Source organism: Onychomys torridus, chromosome 5, assembly GCF_903995425.1.
Source record: "Onychomys torridus chromosome 5, mOncTor1.1, whole genome shotgun sequence".
Taxonomy (NCBI): Eukaryota; Metazoa; Chordata; class Mammalia; order Rodentia; family Cricetidae; genus Onychomys; species Onychomys torridus.
Window position 1 is genome coordinate 39147867 of NC_050447.1, and position 25739 is coordinate 39173605.

At 43.1% G+C, this 25739-nt stretch overlaps 2 protein-coding genes across 3 annotated transcripts in view; both read right to left on the minus strand.

The window, feature by feature from the left end:
- The window catches only part of Glg1 (golgi glycoprotein 1), a 114686-nt gene extending 109817 nt beyond the window's left edge, over positions 1 to 4869 (minus strand). The window contains exon 1 of the mRNA XM_036187137.1: positions 4452 to 4869. Within this exon, the coding sequence (XP_036043030.1) occupies positions 4452 to 4847 (396 nt within the window). The 5' untranslated portion in view covers positions 4848 to 4869. The remainder of the gene's footprint in view (positions 1 to 4451) is intronic.
- A 7212-nt stretch (positions 4870 to 12081) lies between these two features.
- Positions 12082 to 25739, minus strand: part of Rfwd3 (ring finger and WD repeat domain 3) — a 30590-nt gene continuing 16932 nt past the window's right edge. For both annotated transcript variants that reach the window (XM_036188448.1, XM_036188447.1), the window contains exons 9-13: positions 22281 to 22431; positions 20448 to 20624; positions 19039 to 19253; positions 15817 to 16028; positions 12082 to 14039 (exon numbers count right to left, since the gene is read on the minus strand). In XM_036188448.1, the coding sequence (XP_036044341.1) occupies positions 13896 to 14039; positions 15817 to 16028; positions 19039 to 19253; positions 20448 to 20624; positions 22281 to 22431 (899 nt within the window). In that variant the 3' untranslated portion in view covers positions 12082 to 13895. The remainder of the gene's footprint in view (positions 14040 to 15816; positions 16029 to 19038; positions 19254 to 20447; positions 20625 to 22280; positions 22432 to 25739) is intronic.

A 25739-nucleotide genomic window follows, 5' to 3' on the forward strand; every position in this document is an offset into this window, starting at 1 on the left:
TTAGAGGCCAGCCTGGGCTACAGAGCAAGTTCCAGGACAGCCAAGACTACACAGAGAAACCCTGTCTCTAAAAACCAGAAAGAGAAACACTCAATAAGTGCTATTAACAATACCTATATTACTAACACTGAGCAGTGTCTTATATACAGGATTCAGTAAATATTTGCTGACAGATAAAAAAATTAATTACTGCGCAGTTAAATTCTTTAAAAATAAATAGGGGTAGACACGCCTGTAATCCCAGCACTCGGGAGGCAGAGACAGGTGAATCTCTGTGAGTTTGAGGCCAGCCTGGTCTACAGAGCTAGTCCAAGACAGGCTCCAAAGCTACAGAAACCCTGTCTCAAAAAACAAACAAACAAATAAATAGGGGTAGAGAAATTCCCTCAGAGGTTATCATCACTTGCTTCTCTTGCAGGGGCCTTGATGGTTCACAACTATCCAAATCTCTAGTTTCAGGGGATCAGATGCCCTATTCTGCTCTCTGTGCACACCAGGTACCCATATGGTACACATACATACATGCTGGCAAAACACTCATCTACGTAAAATAAAAACAAGTAAATCTAAAAGAAAAAAAGTCAACAAAGGTGGCAGAGTCCTAGAAAAGACACCTAATGCTGCAGGCATCAAACACGACAGATACAGACAGACAGACAGACAGGTCAAGTTAATGGCAGTACTGACCTAAGGTCCAATTCACTTTTTGTGCTGTTCATAGAGCCAATTTAAGCAACAGGAAAATATAACTAATTCTTCTATTTCAGTAATAAAAAATCCTGGCTCAGGTGAGCTGGGATTTTACATTCATTTCATTACACAGAAATTCTTTTCATGATAGACCCAGACCAGTAGTTAATTAGCATTATCTGATATTCTGGCTTGTCTGCCTAAGAAATCAACACTATTTCAGTGCAGAGAAGCTGCTGCTACTCTACTGTTTTTGATAGCGAAGAAAAGAGATTCTTGTACTAGATGGCCCTTCCTATTTTGTATCTATTTATACACATGCAACATCTTCAAGAGCTACATACTAATTTCCCTAGCTGCAAACACTAACATAAATAATAAACTATATAGTCTCTCAGTCAGAAGACTTGGTAAACATCAGCTTCGCCACTGACGATAAGACAAGACTACCTGCTGCTGCCCATTTCTCAATTATGACAATAAAATATCACTACCCATCTCACAGGACTATCAAGAGTTTTAATTAGATAAAGACAGTGTGGTCTAGGTATACAGTCAAGTGAATGATTAACAGTTTTAACAACTGGGTCTGGTGTCTCAGGCCTCTAAAGTCAATTTCAAGACCAACTAGGGCTATAAAGTGAGTTCTAGGACATCCTTGGCAATTTATTGAGTCCCTGTCTCAAAATTCGAAAGAGAAAGTAAAATGAGGGCCAGAAACAGCGCAGTGGTAGTGTTTGTGCCTGGCATATAAAAGGCTCTAGGTTCAATCCTTAGTACTGCAGCAAACAAACAATTATCAAAAATGCTCACATAATGAGTTTGAAAGTGGGTTTAACAGCCAGGAGCAGTGGCTATTTAATACTACCACTCGGGAGGCAGAGGCAGGCAGATCTGAGTTCCAGGCCAGCCAGGGCTACACAAGACCCTGTCTCAAAAAGAAAAGTTTGTAATACTGTAATACTTTCTGCTCATTATATAAAAGAGTCCATCTTTAATAAATACAAAGTATTTACAAAGACTTAGATAGTGACTCACAACTTTTATGAGATTAATATATTCATAGACAGTACTAAGAAATATTTTTAAGATTCCAGACACACACTGAATAAAATGACATTTGGGATGTGCTTTAAAATACCAGTCTTGAGCCAGGCATATTGGCACACACTTTTGATCCCAGCATTCTGGAGGCAGAGGCAGGTGCATCTCTGTGAGTTCCAGGACAGCCAGGGATACAGAGTGAGACTTGTGGAGACCTTGTCTTTAAAAAAAAAGTCAAAGTCAAGTGGCACGCCTTTAATCCCAGCACTCAGGAGGCAGAAACAGGCAGAAATCTGAGTTCAAGGGCAGCCTGGACTACACAGAGAAACCCTGCCGTGGGAAACAAAACAAAACAAAAAATGAACTGGAGAGACAGATAGGGATGTCATAGATCCATGGTAGAGTGCTCAGCTCAGGAAGTGAAGCCCATCAGTATACTAAAAATTTGGCTTCTTCCTCCCAAAATAGTGGGTCTCCAATTTACATAACACTCTCTTCCCCTAGAACATAAAATCGCATCCATCAACTTACTCATCTTCTACCAACTAACAACGTTTTCTAAGTTCCAGCACTTAAGTAGGTACTCTGGAACATCACCAAGAAAGAAAAAAAAAAAAAAAAAAGCATGAAATGTAGTTACCAACCACCAGAGTTTATATATGATCCTGACAAAAGAAGATGAGTGTACTGAAATATCCTTACATGGAAACAGAAATCTTAAAATCAATGGTAGACCAGTGATTACATTTTCAGACCAGTGTAAGTTTCTTTATGGGAACTCATCTAAGGAAAAATAGATACTAAGTTAAAGACTCCAAAATTAGACAAGTCTATTCTTTATAGATAGAGTGGGCCTCTACATACTTTCACATGCGGACCATTCAGTGCTCCTGTAAGAGGAGGTTTACAGTGTTAGGCACTCCAAACTGGGCTTTTTTTGCCATTTTCCCCTCATAATATCTTATTTCTACAACAATCCAGTAATAATGTATTTAGTGACCGATATTAGGATCTTAGCTTAAGGGAACAACATCTAGTAAGTATCCTCAAAAATCAAATAGAAAATTCCAAAAAGTTTGACAGAGTTAAGAATTTTGGCTATAGCCGAGCAGTGGTGGCAAAAGCCTTTAATCCCAGCATTTGGGAGGCAGAGCCAGGCAGATCTCTGTGAGTTCGAGGCCAGCCTGGGCTACCAAGTGAGTTCCAGGAAAGTCGCAAAGCTACACAGAGAAACCCTGTCTCGAAAAACCAAAAAACAAAACAAAACAAAAGGGGGGGTGGTGTGTGCTATATCTACCTCCTAGTCTTTAGGCTATACATGAGAACTCTGGTGGCTCTGGAAACTCTTTGGCTCTTGATTTTAATTTTGTATGTCCTTTCCTCTTCTGCTCTTCTGACTTAACTTTTTTTTTCTTCTTTGGGGTAGTCTTAATGTTGGCCTGGGTGGCCTGGAACTCTCTACTTATACCAGACTAGCCTCAAACTCAGAGAAGATCTACCAGCCTCTGCCTGTCAAGTGCCTGGATTAAACAAAGGGGTACACCATCAAGAAGGTATATAATGCTAAATAAAGCAGCAAGACCAGCAAATGTCTTCAAACCAGTGGTCCCCTTGTGGCCTCGAACAACCCGGAAGACACTATTCCAAACGAAATGATCCAACAGCAGCTTCTTCTGGCCAACCTTTGGGAGTAATCCTATTTACCTAAACCTTTGAAAAAAAAGGATTTCTACCAATATGCACTCATGTCTGTAGCACCATATCTAGAAAAGTTACCAATGTCTTTTACTGAACCACACCAAGCAATATGAGAACTAGAGCTCATTAATAGGTACTGTTAAAATCATTTCAAACTAGGCGAAGTTGTCCAGTTAGAGGAAGAGGCCTCCAGTAGGTGGTCGGCCAGCCTGGGCTACATAGCAGATCTCTCAAAAACAAACTATATTCAGACTTCGGAAAGGCCCGACAACACAATCACAAACACTGTATATTTATTATAGCTTCAAATGCTGCCTGCAACTTTCTCAAGCTTTAGGGTTCCAAGTGACATGAAGGAATAGTCTAAAAATGAGGTCCTTTACAAACTGACCACAGGAAGTGAAGAAAAAAAAAAAGCATAGTTTCAGCACCAGGTAAATAATAAGGATTTACCAATTACAAAGAAATGTGGTAAAAACAGTCAATTCGGCTCTTTACTACATACACATTAGAAGAGAACCCAGGTTACCTAACCAAGTATGTACTGCTAAATAAACAGCAGATCTATCTTCAACAGTTAGAATATGTCGACCATTTTTTTACGCTGAAATGCATTGCTACAAACTGTCGAGGTCGAAACTGAGAGTAAAAATCCTAAACTGGTTTTCGGCGAGGAGCCACTCTGCATAGAGCATCACACAAAAGACAGGAGCGCAAACAGAAACATGCTCCTAGGCCTTCGCCTACTGAGGCCGTGGGTCGAGGTCTCCATCCCAGAACACCGCGACAGGGAGCGAACTAAGGGATCGGGGGAGGAAGGAAGGAAGTAGAGGTAGGGTCCACTTGCCCGAATGCACCCGGGAGTGAGGGACAGACAAGAGAGAGAGGCGCGAGCACAGCCCTAATGGAAAACAGCTAGGGAAGCTGCAGCCCGGCATCCACGGCTTCCAGGCCGGCGACACCCTCCAGCCCACACCAGGCTGGGCCCTCCTCCCAGGCCCGTCCCACCTCCTTCTCACCTCCCTCACGTCCTGCAGGCACTCGAGCACCGCCAGGTTGTTGCTCCAGGTGTGTTTGGGGCACACACGGGTCACGTCTTCTCTGCAGGACTCTTCCTCCGCCAGCTTCCAGCCTCCGCCAGTCCCGCCGGGCCCCGCTCCGCCCCGCCGGCCCGAGGGCCCGCCCGCCGGGAAAGGAGGCTGCTGCTGCTGCTGCTGCTGTGATAACTGAGACAGCTGAGGTGGCTGCTGCCCCGCCGGGCTGCCGCCTCCAGCTTGCCCTAGGAAAGACACAATGTTGGCCCCCAGACCCTGTCCCTGACCGTGGCTATTCTGGGCCCCGGCTGCCGCTAGCAGCAGCAGCTGCAACGCTGCCGACAAGCGAAACATCCTCCGTACACGTCCACACACCGCCATCTTGGGTTCGCGGCGAGCTCGACGCACCCGCCGGCGACGTGTATTTAAATGAGGGGCGGAGCCACGGGCGTGGGCTGGCGTGGCTCCGCCCCATCGAGCCGTAGCGCCCAGGGCACATAGAGGGCTGAGACGGGTCCACGCCCTGGACCTGGCTGGCGGGAAAGTGGTTTTCCTTCCTGGAGGAGCTGCTGGAGCTACTTAGAAAACCTGAGTAGGGGCACCATGGTCTATTTCTCTTGATTGTCGTCATGGAAAAGAAAAAAAAAGAAAGGCATTTAGGCTGCCCCAACCAAGATGGCCGGTGGATATTTCGCCGGTTCAGAGACTTGGGAGGAAGAGGGGTTTAAAAAAAAAACAAACAACTTTTGTGTGTTTGGAGATGAACTTCAAAACCAGATGTATTGCGAGATCTGAGAGCCTCACCTTGTGGCTGACCTTCCTTACCTATATTTCTTAGAGAACCGGACTGCAGTTGAAGGAAGGTTAAGCAAGCGCACGTAAGTCTTAATCCTTGCTGGTGGGCCTTCTAGGTGATCTCTCAGATGTAAAGTAAAACTGTGAGCTTTATGGATAAAAACAAGGAGGGGCTGGTGATGGAGGTCAGCTGGTAGACAGTGTTTTCCTAGGGTGCACAAAGCCGTGGGTTTGATCCTCCGCCCTGCTTAAGCCGAGTGTGGTGGCATATGCCTGTGATTTAACACTCAGGAGGCGAAGGCAGGAGTTTGAGGCCAGTATGAGACTGTTTAAAACAACAACAAAAAAGTAAGGAAGAAAATACCTGGCCTGTAACATGAAATTCCAAAAGCGGTAGTCAATAGTATTAAACTTTGAGGGCCATGCCTGGAAATCTTAGTTAAGAACCAGAATTTAGATGTCCACACACCCACACCCCCTTTTCTGTTTTTGAAACAAGGTCTCGCTTCACTGTTACATAGCCCTGGCCTGGCTGACTTGAAACTCACTATGTAGACCAGGCTGGTCTCCAACTCAGAGATCCACTGCCTCTGCCACTGCCTCCTGTAAGCCGCTAAGCCCAACCATACTCATATTTAAAGGATGAAAGGAATTAGTAAAAACATGCCTTTGAGGACATCAAAGGTTAAGCTTGTATCAGCAAATATTCTTGCTGACCTATATGCAACATCTTCAAAATCGCCTCACTCACTCCACACCAGTGACCCCTCCTTCTTAGGTTGAGAGCTTCGAGCTTCAGGAAGCCTCTTCACATCCAGTGTACCACCTAAGCCAGCATCACAAAGGTTAGGCTCTAATTCAATTGAGAAACCTTTGTGTTGAGGGGAGATATTCATGGTTCTGTACAGAGAGATTAAATGAACTGCCCAGAATGAACTCTGCCAGTCTGCAGACAGTTTTCAACTAGAACCCCTGAGCTTTCCTGCCACCCTGGTACACTTGTATCCCATTCCAGCAATTACCAATGTTAGTGGTAAATGAAGACAACTTGAAACATGAACTCTCTACTGATGAGCATGTTTAAAAATACAGTTTAACAAATGGGTGGAAAGCTGGGAAGATAGCAAAGAGGTTAAGAGTACAGGCAGCTAGCTCTTCCACAGAACTGGAATTAGATTCCCAGCACCCACATGGGAGCTAAAAACTGTCTGTAACTACAGTCCCAGGGGGCTCCAATGCCCTCTTCTGGCTTCTGTGGGAACTGCATGCACATGGTGCACAAACACTCATGCAGGCAAAACATCCATACACAAAAATAAGTAATAAAAATATTTAAAGAAAAAAAAAAACAAAACACAAAAAAATATGTGGTGGAGCATGACTTTAATCCCAGCATCCAAGAGGCTGACATAGATGGATCTCTGAACTTGATGTCAGCCAGATATACATAGCAAGTGCCAGGCCAGCCAGGGCTTCATAGTGAGACCCTGTCTATAAAAACAAAACCAAATAAACAAACATAAAACTACAGCTTCTGCTGTTCTGAAACCATAAATGAATAGTTAATACTAGACTACAATCAGAAGAGTTGGATAAGGGCTTAACAGTTGGGAAAGGAACTCCCTCCAACACTGCCCACTGTGGCTGGCCCTGGTCTCTTATCTCTAGGAACGGAAGTTATGTTGGCATTTCCACAGCATTTGCCCTTATTATTACCACAAAACTATCTGGAGGTTCCCCTAAACTTAATAGTAGCTCAGGGTGGACTCGATAAATATATTTCATAGTATTCACATGACATACTAAGTCTCAAACATCTACATCACCAGAAGCCCTTGAGGTTACTAAGGGCCATTAATTTTCAATACTGGGTTGTGCTCAGATAACAAGTGGGAGATTATTTGAAGCCAGTCTAAGGCTAGAGATTGACGGTCTGCTCAGAGAAGGCAGTGGTTGCCTAGCTTTCATCTTGCACTGAGCAAATCCTACACCAAGCCACAGATTGTGTCTAGTGATAGGGAAGAAGATAAATCTATCTTAAAGTCTCAGTGACCAAGAAACGAGACACTGAGAAATCTGGGAACCTGGCCAGCTCAGGCTGTGTCCCACAAATCTAGACCTTACAGAAGCATAGACTCCAACCAGTAGAGAGATGGTTGATTTTACTAAGGCCTTCTGGCCCCATTAACTTTTCAGTATAAAATGCACTATGTCAGGCCAGGCATGGTAGCTCATGCCTTGTAATTCCAGCACTTGGACTTGGGAGAGAGGAGCAAGACATGAAAAGAAACATTGCAAGTTCCATCTGTCAACGCACGCACGCACGCACGCACGCACGCACGCACGCACGCACACACTCAGTGCCTAGGCACATAGCTCAATGGTTTACCATGTGCTTAGCATGTAAGGCCCTAGGTTCAGCCCCTAGACTTAGTAAAATACATTACCTCTATCAGAAGTAGGATTTGTTTTTACTCCTTATACTGTTTTAAGATCTCTGACTAATTTATTTATTCAATAGATACTGTTGACCATTTTTGTCTTGGTTTTTGGAAAAAGGGCCTTGATACAGAGACCAGGCTGGCCTATATCTCACTGTGTAGCCCAAACTGGCCTTGGTCTCCAGATACTCTTGCCTTGGCCTCTCAAGGGTTGGGATTACAAACTGAGCCACCACATCTGCTGATGAACATTTTCTAAATACGCCAGGCATTGCTTAAGAGCTGTCATACATGAGGGATAAACAATAGGACAGCTAGAAAAATGTTAAGACAGTGGGGTGTGGTGGTTGGTGCACACCTTGAAGCCTTGAATTCCAGCACTCAGGAAGCAGAAACAGGCAAGATTTCTGATAATATTAATAATAGATGTAAGATAATTTCAAATAGTAGTACAAGTGCTATGAAGAACCATAAAAGTGTATAGTGTGACAAGGCAGAGACTGGGGGAAAGAAAGGCTGTTTGAGTGATAACTAAGACAACTCCCCATCCCACCATGAAGATGGTAAAGAATTGGATTTAAAATGTTCCAAAGAAGTTAAGAACCAAATTCAGTGCCAGGTGGTGGTGGTACACACCTTTAATCCCAGCATTTGGGAGTCAAGCCAGACTGGTCTACAGAGTAAGTTCCAGAACAAAAAAGGACTAAAGTCAAGCCCCTGAGGAGATGGGAATGGCATGTATAAGGAAGGACTAGCCTGAGGTATGAAGGCACAGGTCTGTAATCTCAGCTAAGGCAGGATGATTGCAGATTCAAGGCCATGTGCGGTCATGGTGGTTGCAATGACAAGAGGGGGAGATGGGGAAGTCCTGGGCAGGGGTCAGCTCTTATAGGCCCTTAGAAATCTTAAGAAGGGAATGGACAGAGCTGGTACTAAACGACAAGTCTTACTGAAAAAGGAGTACGTTTTGAATGGATTCTCCACAATGTGACAGTTCATCAGAAGACAGTCCATACAGGAAATAGTATTTTTTCTTCTTGTTTGGCTTTTTTCAGACAGGGTTTCTCTGTGTAACAGTTCTGGCTGTCCTAGAACTTGCTTTGTAGACCAGGCTGGCCTCTAACTCAGAGATCCACCTGCCTCTGCCTCCCGATTGCTGAGATGAAAGGCAACTAAGCAGACAAGTGATAAGAAAAACAGAAAGGGAAATATAGTCAATGTAGCCACTTTGGGAAGAGGAATAAAAAAGGTTCAGTGATCCTCCAAGTCCATCTTCCTTCAGGGGGGGCATGAGGTCTAGGCTTACATAATCTCCATTGCACAGCTAAGCAATCCCAGTCAAGGGGTTAAGGTGTGGTTCTGGCCATCACCGACCCATTGTTCTCTTGACTTCAGTGTCTCTTGCAAAGTGGTCTGGTAAGTTGTCAGAACTGTGTGACTGTGCCCTCCCCACCAAGTAATCTCCAAGTCCCCCCTCTCTCCTCCTCGCTGGCACCAGGCTTTAGCCTTTCCTTCTCCCAGACTAAAGTTCCTGGGGAAAGCAACAACCCAGTGGGACAGACACCTTAGGAAGAAGGACCTTGACCTAGATTAAAGAGCAAAACTACAACAGATCAGCCATTATAAATCTTAAAGTATTCCCTGGCTGGATCAAGGTTATCCATTTCTACTTTGCACTCTGCATACGTGATGAAAACCTTTTCTAGAACAGAAATATTTGTGTGTGCATTATTCCTGTGTGTTTTGTTGAGGTGGTTGGTTGGTTTTTGTGGGAATTTTTGTTTTTGAGAGCATCTCACCATATAGTCCTGGCTAGCCTGGAATTCAATACACAGATCAGGTTGCCCTCAAATTTATAGAGATGTTCCTGCCTCTGCCTCCCAAGTGCTAGGATTAAAGGCGTGCGCCACCACTGCCTGGTCACATGGGTTGTTCTAAAGGATGACTCAACTGATCATTGGCCCTCCACCCAGAGTTGGAATTATAGGCATGAACCACCACCACACCTAGCTGTAGTTCCTCTTATCAGGGAAACAAGTTAGTTTCTGATGTTTCTCCTGACACTGAAAAAGAGGGGGAATTGAGGCAGGGACATGTTTGTCTAGTGATATTAAGCATACTCACATTCTCTTAACAGTTAGGGTGTCCCCTTCATGAGAAGAAATGGGGTCATGGCTACCAGGATAAATCAGGTCCCTGAACTCCATGGGGTTTAGACTCTGTACCTACTTCTCTCCTGCCTGTTTCCACCTCATCTATTCCTGGGCACAACCAATCCTTGAGACTTATTGCTTGGCAGGGTTTTTTTGAGACAGGGTCTCACGTAGCCCAGACTGGCCTCAAACTCAGTATGTAGTGAAGGAGGCCTTGGACTCTTTAATCCTCTTGTCTCTACCTCCCAAGTACTGGGATTACAGATGGGCATTTACCACACCTAGCTTTGAACAACCAATTCTTAGGTCACATTTAAAAGACTAGAATCATGCCATCATGCTGCCTGAGCAGCTACCTTCTGAGGGACCACTCCAGTACTGATCACATTTAAGTCAGACAGTGGATTCTAGAAGCATTGGGAAGAGTTTGAGGGTTTGGCATAGTTTTTTTTTTCTTTTTTGGGACAGGGCCACCATCTTGAAATCCTGTTTCTCCCTCTATGTTCAGCATCTCTTTTCCAGATTCAGATGTCCTTTGTGGCCTACACTGACCCTCTAGGACAGCCTTTCTGCCTAGTGCCCACTGCTGGACAAACAGTGCTACAATGTGTATGGCGGTTTTGTTTTTCGGCACGAAGGTCATCAGCCTACACTGACTTGGAGACAGAAACCTGGAATCAAAATGAGCTTTAACATTTTAAACAATTTTAAAAAGATTTGTACTTGCGTCTTGCCTCAATGTTATGTATGTACACTGAAAGCTTGCCTGGTGCTCTTGGAGGTCAGAAGGCATTGGATTCCCTGGAACTATAGTTAAGATAGTTGTTCGGTCATTGGAACTGAACCCAGATCCTCTCAAAAGCAGCAAGTGCTCTTAACTACTGGGCCTCCTCTCCAGCCCTCCCCGGGTTTTAATCTCCTACTTGGCTATCAGTAGTATAAGTAGGGTGGAAGAACCAGGACATGTAAAACTGAAACACTTCATGCATGCCATTTCCTGGGGGAGGGGTGGAGGGAAGCAGGGGACACAGGGCATTTGTCTCCATATTGGCCTTGAACCTGAGATCCTCCTGCACAGCCTCTAGAATGCTGGCATACCTGGTTTTAATTTCATTAGGATTTTAAAGCCATTTCTTCCTTTAATGAATAATTTAAATTCTTTACCCATTAGGATGTACTTTGTACTCCTTTAATCCCAGCACTTGGGAGAAAGGCCAGTCTGGTCTACAAGGACAGCTACATTGTAAATTCCAAACCAGCCAGGGATAGAACACAATAACTTAAAAAAATATAAATAAATACAAATGCTGTTAGGATTCTTAGCAACTTGGAATTTATTTCTATCCCAGAACTCCCTCTTTCCTTGAAACAGTTGGCTTTGTATTAACATTATGGTACGTTTAGATTGTCCTCTTGAATCCAGTAGACTCTTATTTCTTGTTTACTGGAGGACATTTCCAGCTTTTCCAGTCTAACCGCAGAGCCCGTTTGTACCAACAGAATCCTGATTTGAAACAGAAACGACAATCTGAAGCACGTGGCTAGAATGGTGCTGAGTAGGCAGAACCAAAGGGCCTATACCTGCTCACTAATACCCCTGTCAAAGGACTGGCAAATAATTAAAGAAATAAAATAAATAATTCCCACTTCTTCCACCTTACAGGCTCCTCAATTTAGAGCAATAACAGGAAGCCAGTAAGCAAGGAAGTTTGAGGAGTATATCCTCAGTATTTAACTCAGTTTGGCCTGAAACTCGTGATCCTCCAGCCTCAGATTCTAGTGCCGGGATTACAAGTATGTGTTCCCATACCTGGGTGGTTTAAGAGGCAAATGCAGCTTCCAATTAGCAACAGCAAAAAAGAACTGGCAGCCAGAGCCTCACCAGTTTAGATAAAATATTTACATTGGGTACAATGGAGCACACCTGCAAATACATCCCTGTACTTGGCAGGTTGGGTAGAAGCAAGGCCAGTCCTTCCTACGTGGGCAGTTACAAGTCCAATCTGTGCAACATGAGACCCTGACTCAGCAGTAAATTAGACAAGTAAAGAAGCAGTAAATTAAGTGTTTGCTTCAGCTCCTAGAGATCATCCTGTTTAATTCGTATCTAGTACTGGATGAGATGGAGAATCTAGAGTAAGATTATGCCCCCGCCCCCTGCCCCCCAACTCCCAAGAGGCGGGTATATTCCTGCCTCTACTAGACACAGGCAGAAGACACTGGGGCTGGTGTCATACATGGCAAATTCTTTATTTTGCTAAGATTACAACAAGCATTGAAACACAGCAATATTCAGAAATCCCAATGTATTATGACAAGATTTAAAAACAAACATCCTGCTGGTGCTAAGAAGATTAGAAGCTGGGTCTAGAGATGAAGTTTCTTGCAAGTAACGGTGGGGGTAGGGTAAGATTTTCTTTAGATAATCAGTCCATCATGTGAATCTGCTTCCAAAACACAGATTTGGGTTTCTGATACAGCTCAGTGATAGAGCAAAGAACAAGCGAGACCCTGGAACCTTCCTACCCGAATCCAATTTTATTGTGGAAATGCAAAAAGTGGCATGACTTGATATTTATTTGCTTTAGCTTCTGTGGTAGTAAATCTCCCCAGTTAGCCTTAGTTAAACATTCTTCAAGGCAAGTCAAATCTTAACCCTTCCCCAGATAAACCTGACACCCACAGCTTTCTCTGTGGCCATCTGCTGAAGTTACTTGAGTTCTATTTAATTTAAATCCTATCCTGCCCCTGAAGCTCCAGGCTTAGGTAGCTACTTTTAAAAATGGGGAAGGGAGGGGGGCTTTTCCCCAAGCTGTGGAAGCTGACATTTTTAAAGCTTTAAAATAAAACAAACAACACCCTCCCCCCAAAAAACCCCCAAGAATCTTCAAATAGAAGGTTTCACTAAATACATACAGCTACAACTTGGAACCCTGGGAAAAGTAACCTTAACAATTCCTTGCTGTTAATAAAGATCTCCAAAACAGCTCAGGAGTTTGATATTAAAAAAGATAGTGCCTCACCAACAAAAATTTGAGACAGCCATGTTGTCTACACCCTGAGACAAGGTGTCCTGGGGCAGTGGTTTAGGAGAGTAGCCTAAGGCAAAGTAGACAAATGTAACCTGAGCATAACTCTAAATGCTGGACAGTTCAGGACCAGCAGAATGGAAGTTTCTAAGTGTCATCCTTTCTGTCATCCATAGGTCTAACCACTCACTACTATCTTCCTGAGATTAACCACTTTACTAACAACACTTTCAGAAAAAATTGGGAGGCAAATCAAAGGAACTCAGAATCAAACATTTCACATGAGGAATGAAGCCTTTACCTGGGCTGGGAATTGTATGTCCTTAAGCACTGGCTTGGTAGGGAATAAAAGCCCCTGAGGATTCTAAGCTAAGTAGAAAAATCTAAGTTTTTCACAATTGCTCAAACAACTGGTCCTTTCCTTTACCTGTCACAGTGATCACAATGAACTTAATGCACACAAGCTTTAGCTATTGGCTCTACATATTGCTAGCTCATCAGCTACCTCCATCATTGGACTTGTCAACATTCTAGTAGGTATATGTACCTGGAATAAAACTGTTGTTGCCACAACATATACCACAGGTGAAGTACCAGACACTGGGGGCAGACAGCAGAGGGGTGTGGGTGAGATCAAGTCACTAAAAGGTTATGAGCACTCAAACTTGAAAATAAGTCAAATTCTACCAGAGACAATTCAGGCTGGTTGGGTATCACAGCCCCAAAATGATGTGCACACTCACATCCTAAATAAGAGTTGGTTGAGAGGACTGTAAGATCCTGCAGAATTTAAATCAAGAATTTCCAGGCAAGATTCACAAAGGTACTTTTTTGGTGCAAATAGCATACACAATCTTAGTGTCTCCATGACCTAGAATCACACTAATCCAAATAAACCCATGATCCAAAAGTTCTAGTTATGACATATAAACAGGTATCTTGTTCAGGGCTACTAGGTGCTAAAAACATAACATTAACCAGCAGCATGTCTGGAAGGTATCAAGACCATGCTCACTCCCATTTATAGAAACTGACAGCCTTCTCAGTTAAGGTAGCCAAATAGTTGTTCTGATTTGCTTCAAACGGGCAGATGTCCAAGACAGGTTGATCAGTCTTCAGGTCCTGCAGCAATGAACCACTGCCACCATTCCACAGCTTAGAAAAAACAAGCAGAAGTCAGCAGCCAGTCAGCCCAGGTGGGGATAACAGTCTCTTATGTTAACACTGCACAAAACTAGCACACCCTACGCTTGAAAAGCAAGTCAAGGATTCATTCCTTTCATCTATGTGCCAGCGTGCCAGAAGTCTTCTAAATATTGTCTCTTCTACAGACAGAAGCATCAATGAGACAAGACTACTATCTCTATCCTCATGGAACTAATATTTAAAAAACCATGCCAGGCGGTGGTCATGCACGCCTGTAATCCCAGCACTCGGGAGGCAGAGGCAGGTGGATCTCTGTGAGTTTAAGGCTAGCCTGGTTTACAGAGCTAGTTCAGGACAGACTCCAAAGCTACAGAGAAACCCTGCCTCGCAAAAACCAAAAACCCAAAAATAAAAAAAAAATAAAACAACCAAAAAACCCCAAAAATTATATATATATATTTTAAGTATGTGTGTCTATGTGGGGTACTGTAGAAGAATGTGGATCTCCTGGAGCTGAAATTACAGCTGGCTGTGAGCCTCCCAATTTAGGTGTTGGGAACCAAACTTGGATTCTCCAGAAGAGGACTCTAACATACTCCTAACTGCTGAACAATCTCTCCAGCCATGGAACATACATTCTAGCAAGTGTTTTCTTTCCTAGAACATTTATTATAAGAAACTTGTAAAGTATCTAAAATAGGGCCGGTGAGGTAGCTCAGTGAGAAAAACCACTTGCCATGCAAGTCTGTTAAAATAGGGCCGGTGAGGTAGCTCAGTGAGAAAAACCACTTGCCATGCAAGTCTGTTGAGTTGGATGCCCAGAACCCAGGTAAAGGTGGAAGGAGAACCAAGTTACACACTTGTTCTCTGACCTCTATCTGTGCACTGGAGCACACACCAACCCTAACATCATACACTGAAGTTTTAACACTTAAGGTATGTCAGGCATGCCTTTAACTTCAGCATTTAGAAGGCAGACACAAGCAAATCTGAATTTGAGGCCAGCAAAATCTAGAGAGTATACAATGAGACTCCAGCTCAAAAAATATATTAAAATAACAAAAATGGTACAATAAACCACCACCAGACTCTCTCTCTTGAGACAGGGTCTCACTGTACAGCTCTGGCTGACCTGAAATTCACTATGTGGACCCAGCTGGCTTTGAACGTCTGCCTCACCTCCCAAGGTCTTGGAATACAGGTATGTGCTGCCTTGCCTGGCTTTTTACATGAGTGCCAGGGAATTCAGGTCTTCATGGCAAGTACTTTACATTTTACCACATGAGCCAACTTCCTAAGTAAATTTTGATGTTTTAGCCGGGCAGTGGTGGTGCACGCCTGTAATCCCAGCGCTTGGGAAGAAGAGGCAGGTGGATCTCTGTGAGTTTGAGGCCAGCCTGGTCTACAGAGCTAGTCCAGGATAGGCTCCAAAGATACAGAGAAACCCTGTCTCAAAAAAAAAAAAAAAAAAAAAAAGGATGTTTTAACAATCCCGTTTTCTCCCTTTACTTGAGCTATTACGCTATTACTTCCTACTGTTTAACACCTATGGTGTAATCGTTACATACCAGTGATAGTTTTGGGTGTACACGTGTATACATTTTTATGTGTACCCCTGCTTGGCTTGTGCATTTAGAAACCACAGGTGTCTTCTGGTATTGCTCTCTGCCTTATTACCTTCAGACTGGTGTGGTGGTGGTTGGGACTGACTCCCTCATATACGATAGGCTAGACCTAGGCCCTCAAACCCCCACTATTTTTAAATACAAAATAAAAATAGGCTTACCAGGACAGACTTTGATGCTTCATCCCCAGTACATACTAAGAGATTGCCATCATTCTCTGGGCTTTGAAAGATGGCATTTTTGGTCAAAAGTTTACAAGTAGGTCCCCCAAGAAATGTTTGCACAGGAAGGCAGGAACAGACCGGCTCTCCAGCATCATCTAGTTTGTAAGACATCTCCAATAGCACATTTCGTATGGTGTTATGGCTTTTATCTATGAGATAGAGAAGTTGGTGTTACCTCATGGAGATGACACAAAAGAAATTAAGTACCTGGACCTCAAATACTTACAACCTAGCTGGGGAAAAAAGCTAAATACATTAAACCCACAAGACCTACAAAGAAATACAACACAGCACCAATGAAATTCAGAAGCCTGGACTAGGATAAAGGAAGTTGCTGGGAGATATCTTTCTGTACACTGTGAAAATATGGTGTTCCCATTGGTTAATAAAGCTGCACTGGCCTATGGCAACGCAGCTTAGAGGCAGGTGGAAAAATCCAAGGAGAGAAAAAGGAAAGAGAAAGGCTGAGTCTAGCCGCCAGGAAGCAAGATGTGAAAATACCAGTAAGCCACGGCCTCGTGGCAACTTATAGATATGGGTAAGTTAGAAGAGCCAGCAGAAAGAAGGCTGCCATAGGCCATACAGTTGATAATTGATCTTGAGCCTCTGAATGGTTATTATGTAAGTGGCTGTGGGACTGGTAAGAGAGATCTGTCCTGACTGTGTGGCTGGGAGGGACTGGAGAAACCTTTTGACTGCAGGAAGTTATCTGCAATAGGTTTTTCCTTCTTGAGAAACAACTCTAGAAATGCACTGGTTTTGTATAATCATTGTATCTTCTGGGACCTCCTGGGGAATTTATTTTTCAAGTATTCCAATGGTATTTTTTCTTCTTCCACTGAGGACTCCATTAGCTATCGTAAGTAGAGTTACATCTCAGGTACTTCTGAGAGACAGACAAAAGCTGGGGGAAAATGGGACACCCCCCCTCCAGCTTTCTTTCTTTCTTATTAATTTATCTATTTTTATTTTATTTGCATTGGTGTGTGTCCATTTGAGGGTGTTGAATCCCCTGGAACTAGAGTTACAGACAGTTGTGAGCTGCCATGTAGGTCCTGGGAATTGAACTCAGGTCCTCCAGAAGAGCAGTCAGTGTTCTTAACTGCTGGACCACTTCTCTAGCCCTGACCCTCAAGCTTTCTATGTAAGTCTAAGCGTGATTTGTAAGAACCAAAAGGCCAGAAGTGGTACCTGTAACAGTTTCCCAAATAAAACAAATGTGCAATGAGGAGACCTACCCACAAATGAGCACTCTGATGGTCAATGTGACATACCTGACAACCCACCATGGAACCCACTTGTAGGCCTAACTTGTACACAGAGGTGTCTCTATTAGCCAGGCACAGTGAGCTAATGAGTCAGTAATTCCAGCACTTTAGAGACTAAGGCTGAAGGACTGATGCAAGTTTGAGGCTGATGGTACTATAGAGAGCCAGGAGTACATAGTAAGACTGTCTCAGTGAAAGAACAAAATATGTGAGTGCTCTATATTCCACTTGTTCTTCATCTAAGTCAAAATTCAACACATTCTAAAATTGTTGATCACAAATAAGGCAATGGTTGATATATCAGTCATAGAAATAAGTTCTCCTATTCACGTTTTCTTTAAAATAGCCAATTCCCTCCTCCCCCCAGAAAGTTTAAGGGACAATGTCCATAAGCCTTAATAAACACAGTCCTGCAAGCTCTCTCCCCTCCCCCCCTACACCCACTGATGGAACTTATGTACCCCAGATGGCTCCTCTTATTCCCAAGGGCCCTACAAAGCATGCTTTAAGTAGTAAACTTCCTGGGGCTGGAGGGATGGCTCAGCGGTTAAGAGCACTGGCTGTTCTAACAGAGGTCCTGAATTCAATTCCCAACAACCACATGATGGCTCACAACCATCAGTAATGAGATCTGGCGCCCTCTTCTGGTGTGCAGGCAGAACACTGTATACATAATAAAATCTTTTTTTTAAAAAAGGAGTAAACTTCCTTTTGTTATGAGTTTTGATGTGCTGCCTCTGTGTATCACCTATCTTCTTAAAAAAAAAAAAAAAAAAAAAAAAAAATTAGCCGGGTGGTGGTGGCGCACGCCTTTAATCCCAGCACTTGGGAGGCAGAGGCAGGCGGATCTCTGTGAGTTTGAGGCCAGCCTGGTCTACAGAGTGAGCTCCAGGACAGGCACCAAAACTACACAGAGAAACCCTGTTTTGAAAAACAACACAAACAAAAACAAAACAAAACAAAAATTATTATGTATACAATGTTCTGCCTGCATGTATGACTGCACACCAGAAGAGGGCGCCAGATCTCATTACAGATGGTTGTGAGCCACCATATGGTTGCTGGGAACTGAACTCAGGACCTCTGGAAGAGCAGCCAGTGCTCTTAACCGCTGAGCCATCCCTCCAGCCCCTGAATCTATCTTCTGATCTGGCTGTGGCTCTCAGACAGTAGCTGTCTAGGTAGGAATAAATTGGACTCAGACCAGGTAGGAGTCACAACAAAGGTGTCTTCCAGTATAAACAAATTTCCAGCCAAAAAACCAAAAAAACAAAAAACCAAATTTCCTGTGAGAGAGATACCTAGTTACAGGTCAGAATTTAAGATATTAGGTGCTTGTCAGAACAAAGACACATCTTGTGAAAGGCATACCATAACCAATCATTACTATCTAGAATCCCATTAGAACAGGGCTAGAATTTACAGCCATTCTCTTGAGATCTCAAGACCAAATTAAAAAGGCAAACCCTTATTAAACTGACCACCAACATAACATGGTTCATCAGGAATACAGATTTTTTTTTTAAGGCGAGAACAAAACAATCCTGTAAATTTAATAGCTGTTCAGAGTTCTATTCCTGGATTTGGAGATGGTGAAGTTCCTCTGCCTAGATTGTCCCACCAAACCATGGCTGTCAGTCTGACTTAACCTTGCTGGCCTCAGATATGGAACTGAGGACCTTTTCTCAGGTGACCCGAGGGGCAGATGAGCACATGGCAGGTTTCCTATACACGGCAGGGAAGTGGACTCCGTGGGGAGATGGGAACCATCACTTTCAGAGTACCAAAGGTTTCAGCACAAACCAGCCCGTCAGTCTTGGGGAGGCTTACCAAAGCCACTCAAAGGGAAAGGTCTTCTAAATAGCAGGTCTCTAAGAACTTCAGAACTCACCAGGCCTGTATGTGACTAGACAGTGTCGAGTGCTGCTCTCTGTCTGAAAGTCTACAAAGCCCCCGGGCTCCAAGGACAGCACATGAGGCTTATGAGAAAAATCTGTTTTTAGCTCCCAGAAGGACGCGTTCTCCAAGGTTCCAGCCAGGACCCCACCATAAGGAAATGCAGCCACAGCAGCTCTGGGTAAGTATGACAGAGACACCAAAGGACATCTGAAGGCAAAAAAGAAAACCATGACACACATTTCCAAATCCAATACTTTGGTTGCTCCAGACCTCATGACTAGGAGACCTGAGCCACATTCAGAAGGGTGAATATCTTCCTTACTATCTAAAAACAATTAGCTATCTCTATAGGAGAAAGAAAAAGGAAATATACATAACGTTCTGAATCTACTTTCAACAGGATACATTAGATACTCCAAAAGAAAGCCCTGTAACAAAAACAGCCTAAAGCAACCACATTTTAACTCAGAAAAAAAAAAAAAAAGATTTTTTTTTCTAAATTTCTCATCATAAACTCATAACCATTCTTCTGCCTCAGCCCCCCAAGTTCTGGGATTGTAGATATAAGCAACCAGCATTGGTTAGATTTTTTCTTTTCTTTTCTTTTCTTTCTTTTTTTTTTTTTTCTCGAGACAGGGTTTCTCTGTAGCTTTGCACCTTTCCTGGAACTCACTCTGTAGACCAGGCTGGCCTCGAACTCACAGAGATCCGCCTGGCTCTGTCTCCTGAGTGCTGGGATTAAAGGCATGAGCCACCACCACCTGCCCCCCCACTTTTTTTTTTAAAAAAGAGAAAAGGTTTCTTTGTATATTCTTGGCTGTCCTGGAACTTTCTCTGGAACTTGCTAGCCTCCAAACTCAAGAGATCAGCCTGTTTCTGCCTCCTGAGTGCTAGTGCTAGGTGGGATTTAAGGGTGGTGAGGGTGGTGGTGGTGGTGGTGGTGGTGGTGGTGTTGTGTGTGTGTGTCCTGTAGTTGTCCCCCCCACTTTGGTTAGATCTTCTAAATTTCCAACTCCAAGTTTATGAATGATATTATATGCTAAGAATCCTTTCACAAACACCACCCTGCAAGCCATGTTCCTATGAATTTAATTATGCAGAAGTTACCAAACCATACACTTTGTTTTGATATTTCAAGACAGGGTTTCTCTGTGTAGTCCTGACTGTCCCAAAATTTGCTCTGTAGATCAGGCTGTCCTCGAATTCATCGAGATCTTCCTGCCTCCCAAGTGCTGGGATACGTACGCTATCACACCCTGCCTCAAATTCTATTGATTCTGAAGTGATTAAAGTACTGTATCTTAAGACCGGTGGTCAACTGTTGCGACACTCCAAAGAATGAATATAGTAGCAATCTAAAAGAATGCTGTTGTGATCTACATAAAAATGAGGTTTTCCTACCTGGCTTTCTGAGGAACTAACTCCTGAATATAGGCATTTGTATTCCGCAGATCATATATCAGAATTGAACCATTGGCCAGTCCAGCATAGATATAATTGTTTTCATCAAGACACCAGCAACAGCTCCAAACAGGACGTCCCGTATTATAAGTCTGCACCACGGTATTTGTTTCTAGGCTGTGGAGTTATAAGAAATTTTTACCACTATATATTAAGAAAATCATGTATACAATGCTAATCATGTTGAGTAATAAAACATTTAACAAAGTAATATTTATTGAGAACATATCTGCACCCTAAACTATCTGGATTTCATATTTCCTCTGGGAGCTGCATAGTTCTCAATTCCAAACACTTGTGTTTTCTGGTCTGCAGACTTAATTTTTGAACTATGAAGTAAAACGGTAAGCTGAAGAAATACACAAATGATACATTCCCTTCTCTACTGAATTACTTTCTCTATAGTTAACTGTCACACCGATAATCAGTAAGCAATACAGAAAAGCAGAAAATATAAGGTAAACCAAAAATTATAACCCAACCATCCAGAAGTAGCCGTCAACAATATCCCCCCGCCCCAAAAACACACACACTTTTTGTGGTGGTAGTCAATGAACCTAGGGACTAATGCATGCTAAGTAAGCAGTCTGTCACTGTGTTACATCTCCAGTTTGTCCCTGCCCTTAGTGTTGTTTTGAGATAAGGTCTCACTATGCAGCTCTGGCTGCCCTAGAACTCGCTGAGTAGACCAGACTGGCCTTTTGCTTTTGCTTCCCAAGGGCTTGGGCCAAAGACATGTGCCACCCTGTCTGCCCCCCCCGTTTTAACTATTTAATTTATATATATTTAAATTATAAAATTACTACTGTTTAATGTGTGTGGGTGTTTTGCCCACATGCAAGTCTGTAGACTATATGATTACCCTTCCTGAGGAGGCCAGGAAGAGTTTTAGATCTCCTGGAACTGGAGTTAAGACAGTTGTAAGCGGCCATGTGGGTGCTGGGAACTGAACCTAGGTCATCTGGAAGGGCAATCAGTGCTCATCACTACCAAATCATCTTTCTAGCATACCTTCACTCATTTTTAAAAGATTTTATTTGGGGCTGGAGAGTTAACTCAGTTGTTAACTGTTCTTCCAGAGGACCCAGGTTCAATTCCTAGCGCCCACATGGCAGCTCACAACAGTAACTCTAAACCTCATAGTAAGAAATAAAAGTGGATGGATAGTGCCACCATAAAATGCTTGTCTAGCATAGTCCAGACCCAGGGTCAATTCGCAGCACTACAGAAACAAAAAAGCCCAACAGATTCAGGTCAGTACACCATTAACTTAGGGACCTACTATGTCACTTTTGTTTTCTCTCATTCATCTTAGGCTGACCTTGGGTCCCAACCCCCCGTCTCCACCATTCAGGTGATGGGATTAGAGGCGTCTGCTATCACACTCAGCTTTATGTTCACTTTTCTGTTCTAACTCTGTAGTTCAAGCTGTTCTCGGATTATCTATGTAGTCCAGGCTGGCCTCAAACATATGGTAACCATCATGCCTCTCAGGATCCCAAGTGCTCGGGTTACAGGTGTCAATCACCACACAGGGTTTATATACTTTTATTAATTTTGAGACAGTCTGTCTATAGCCCTAGCTATCCTGGAACTCACTATGCCTAAAACTCAGGAGATCTGTCTGACTCTGTCTCTTGGGTGCTAGGATAAAAGGCATGTGCCTGTTGCATATATACTTTTAAAAGGAGACAATGCCTCAGATCAATAAGAGAACTAAGAATAATTTGATGCACAGTGGCCCAGGCCTAATCTTACCCTTGATTCACTTACCTGGTCAATTTAACAGTATTGTCAAAGGAAGCAGAGAGCAGAAGGCCTTTGGATCGACTGCTGAAAGCTAATCCACGTATCTGCTTTCCATGCATAGGAATATACTGAGTGCTTTTCATGTTGGCAGTACTCAACATCTTAACACCAAAGCCTACCAAGCAAGAGTTCAAAAAAGGAACATAGAAGTAAATTATGGCAAAATTAAACTATTTTTTAAAAGTAATTAGCACCTTTGCTTATCTTTCTTGGAATCCAAGTCCTTAGAAAACAGCTAGTCAGCTGGGCGGTGGTAGCGCACGCCTTTTTTTTTTTTTAATCCCAGTACTCGGGAGACACAGCCAGGTGGATCTCTGTGAGTTTGAGGCCAGCCTGGTCTACAGAGGGAGATCCAGGACAGGCACCAAAACTACACAGAGAAACCCTGTCTAAGATAAAAAAGAAAGAAAGAAAGAAAAGAGAGAGAGAGAGAGAGAGAGAGAGAGAGAGAAAGAGAGAAAGAAAGAAAGAAAGAAAGTAGCTAGTCAAATAATGAAAATGACTATTCCCCAGGTTTATATGCCCCCCCCCCCCACTTTGAGAATGAGTTTCTCTGTATTGCCCTGGCTGTCCTGGATGGTCTTGAACTCAGAGATCTGCCTGTCTCTGCCTTGAATGCTGGAATCAAAGGGCCACCATGCCCAGCACCCCAGGGCTATACCTTTTAAAATAGCAAAATCCAGGTTGGGATTTAGCTCAGTGGTAGAGCGCTTGCCTAGAAAGCGTAAGGCCCTGGGTCCAATCCTCAGCTCAAAAAAAAAAAAAAACAAAAAACCAAAAACATAAACAAAAACAAAAACAAAAAAAAATAGGGCCAGGCGGTGGCGCACGCCTGTAATCCCAGCACTCGGGAGGCAGAGGCAGGTGGATCTCTGTGAGTTCGAGGCCAGCCTGGGCTACCAAGTGACTTCCAGGACAGGCTCCAAAGCTACACAGAGAAACTCTGTCTCGAAAAACCAAAACAAACAAACAAAAAAACCCACCAAAATCCATTTCAAATATCCATCAATATAGATGAATAAACAAATCTACAATGTATACATACAATGAAATACCACCCAGCAATAAACTTAATTTACATAAAAATATGAGTCTTAAAAACAAAACACGCTGTCTTGAAAAACCCCCCTGCCCAAAAAAAAGCCAAACAAAAAAGGCATATGGCTGTATGATGCCATTCATCTATAGTTCAAGAAAATGCAACACAGTAACAAAATGCAGGTAAGTGGCTGCCTATGAGTGAGAAGAGATTAAGGATAGGTAAAAGATTACAAAACTCATCAAAGCTACTTTAAATACGTACAATTTTATTTTACAAGTTATATTTCAGTAAAGCTGTTGGGATAGTTGGGCATGATAGGATATCAGTACAGTCCTAGCATTTGGGAGGGAGATAAAAAAGCAATATTGGGAAGCTGGAGAGAGAACTCAACAACTGGGTTCAATTCCCACATGGTAGCTCACACCTGTCTGTAACTCCAATTCCAAGGCTTCTGACACCCTCACACAGACACACATGCAGGCAAAACACCAATGGACGTAAGATAAAAATAAACTATATATATATATATATATTAAAAGTAGCTTGGCAGCGATGGTGCACCCACTTTTAATCCCAGCACTCAGGAGGCAGAGGCAGGCTAATCTCTGTGAGTTCGAGGACAAACTGGTCTACTGAGCTCCAGGATACCAGGGCTAGACAGAAATCCTTGTCTCTAGCCAAACAACAATAACAACAACAACAACAACACATTTGAGGCCAGCCTGGTCTACATAGCAAGACCCAGTCTCAAATAGCCAAAACAAATTAAGTTGTCTAGACAAAAATTAAGCATAATTTATCTACAAGAGAGATAATTCAAGATGTAAAAGGGATATGAGCAATAAAGACCAGAGACAAGGGGTTGGAGAAACTAAGATGGCAATTTTTTTTTTTTTTTTTTTTTTGGTTTTTTGAGACAGGGTTTCTCTGTAGCTTTGGAGCCTGTCCTGGAACTCACTCTGTAGACCAGGCTGGCCTTGAACTCACAGAGATCCATCTGCCTCTTCCTCCCAAGTGCTGGGATTACAGGCGTGCGCCACCACCGCCCGGCCAGCAATTTTTTTTTAAAGATGTATTTATTTATTATGTATACAGCATGTATGCCTGCAGGCCAGAAGAGGGCACCATATCTCATTACAGGTCAGCCACCATGTGGGTGCTGGGAATTGAACTCTGGACCTCTGGATGAGTAGTCAGTGTTCTTAAACTATGAGCCATCTCTCCAGTCCCCGGCAATTTTTTTTAAAGATTTATTTTATTTTATAAGTATGGGTGCCTTACCTATATGTATGCATGTGCACCACATGCCTGTATGGTACTCACAGAGGTCATAAGAGGGCACTCACTGGATCCCCTGGAACTAAAGTTAGGGATGGTTGTGAGCCATCATGTGGGTGCTAGGATCTGAACCAAGCAGCCAGTGCTCTTAGCCACTGAGACATCTCTCCAGCCCTGGCAAATTTTATTTTTTATATTTATATTTTGCTTTGCCTGCATATATGATATGTACCATGTGTATGCCTAGTGCCCTTGGAGGCCAGAAAAAGGGTGCCAGATCTCCTGAACTAGAGTTACAGTTTATGATATTTGTGAGTTGCCACACGGGTAGTTGGGAATTGAACCAGGGTCCTCTGGAGTAACAGTTAATGAAATTTACTGCTTTTTAACCTTCTCTCCAGTTCCAGCTTTATTATCTATGTGTGTTTTCTTTATGTGGGTATATGCACATGAATGTCGGTGCCCAAGGAAGCCAGAAGAGGCCAATAGATTCCCTGGAGCTGGAATTAGAAGTATAGGTGATGGTTATGAGACACCTAACATGAGTGCTAGGCGTTGAACTACGAACACCAAGAGAGTACCTACCACTTTCCGGTCTGACAGAGCAAGTACTCTTAACCACTGAGTTATCTCTTCAGCCCCCCATTAATATATATTAATAAGGGAATATTCTCCTTGGACTACATCAATGACCCACACTTCCTTTCTCACATTCACATGATTACTAGTTATTTCTACATTCTTGATGAATGGAATTTGCAAAATAAAAGCAACAGACATGAAAGAATTTTTTTAAAGGAAGGCAATAGCCTGTGCAGTGATAAAACAACTATTTGTAGCTGAAAGAGACATTTTCTGTTTGTCCGAAACAGGGTCTCACTATGTAGACCACAGTGGCCTCACACTTCTGCCTCAACCTCCTGATGTGTGTGTGTATGCCAGTAGACCTAGCTATGAAAGGTATGTTTTTTGTTTGTTATGAGACAGGGTCTCTATGCAGTCCTAGCTTTCCTGTAATTTGCTGTGTAGAAGAGGCTAGCCTGGCCTGGAACTCATACCGGTCTGTCTGCACCTGCCTGTCAGGTGCTGGATTAAGGCCTGTG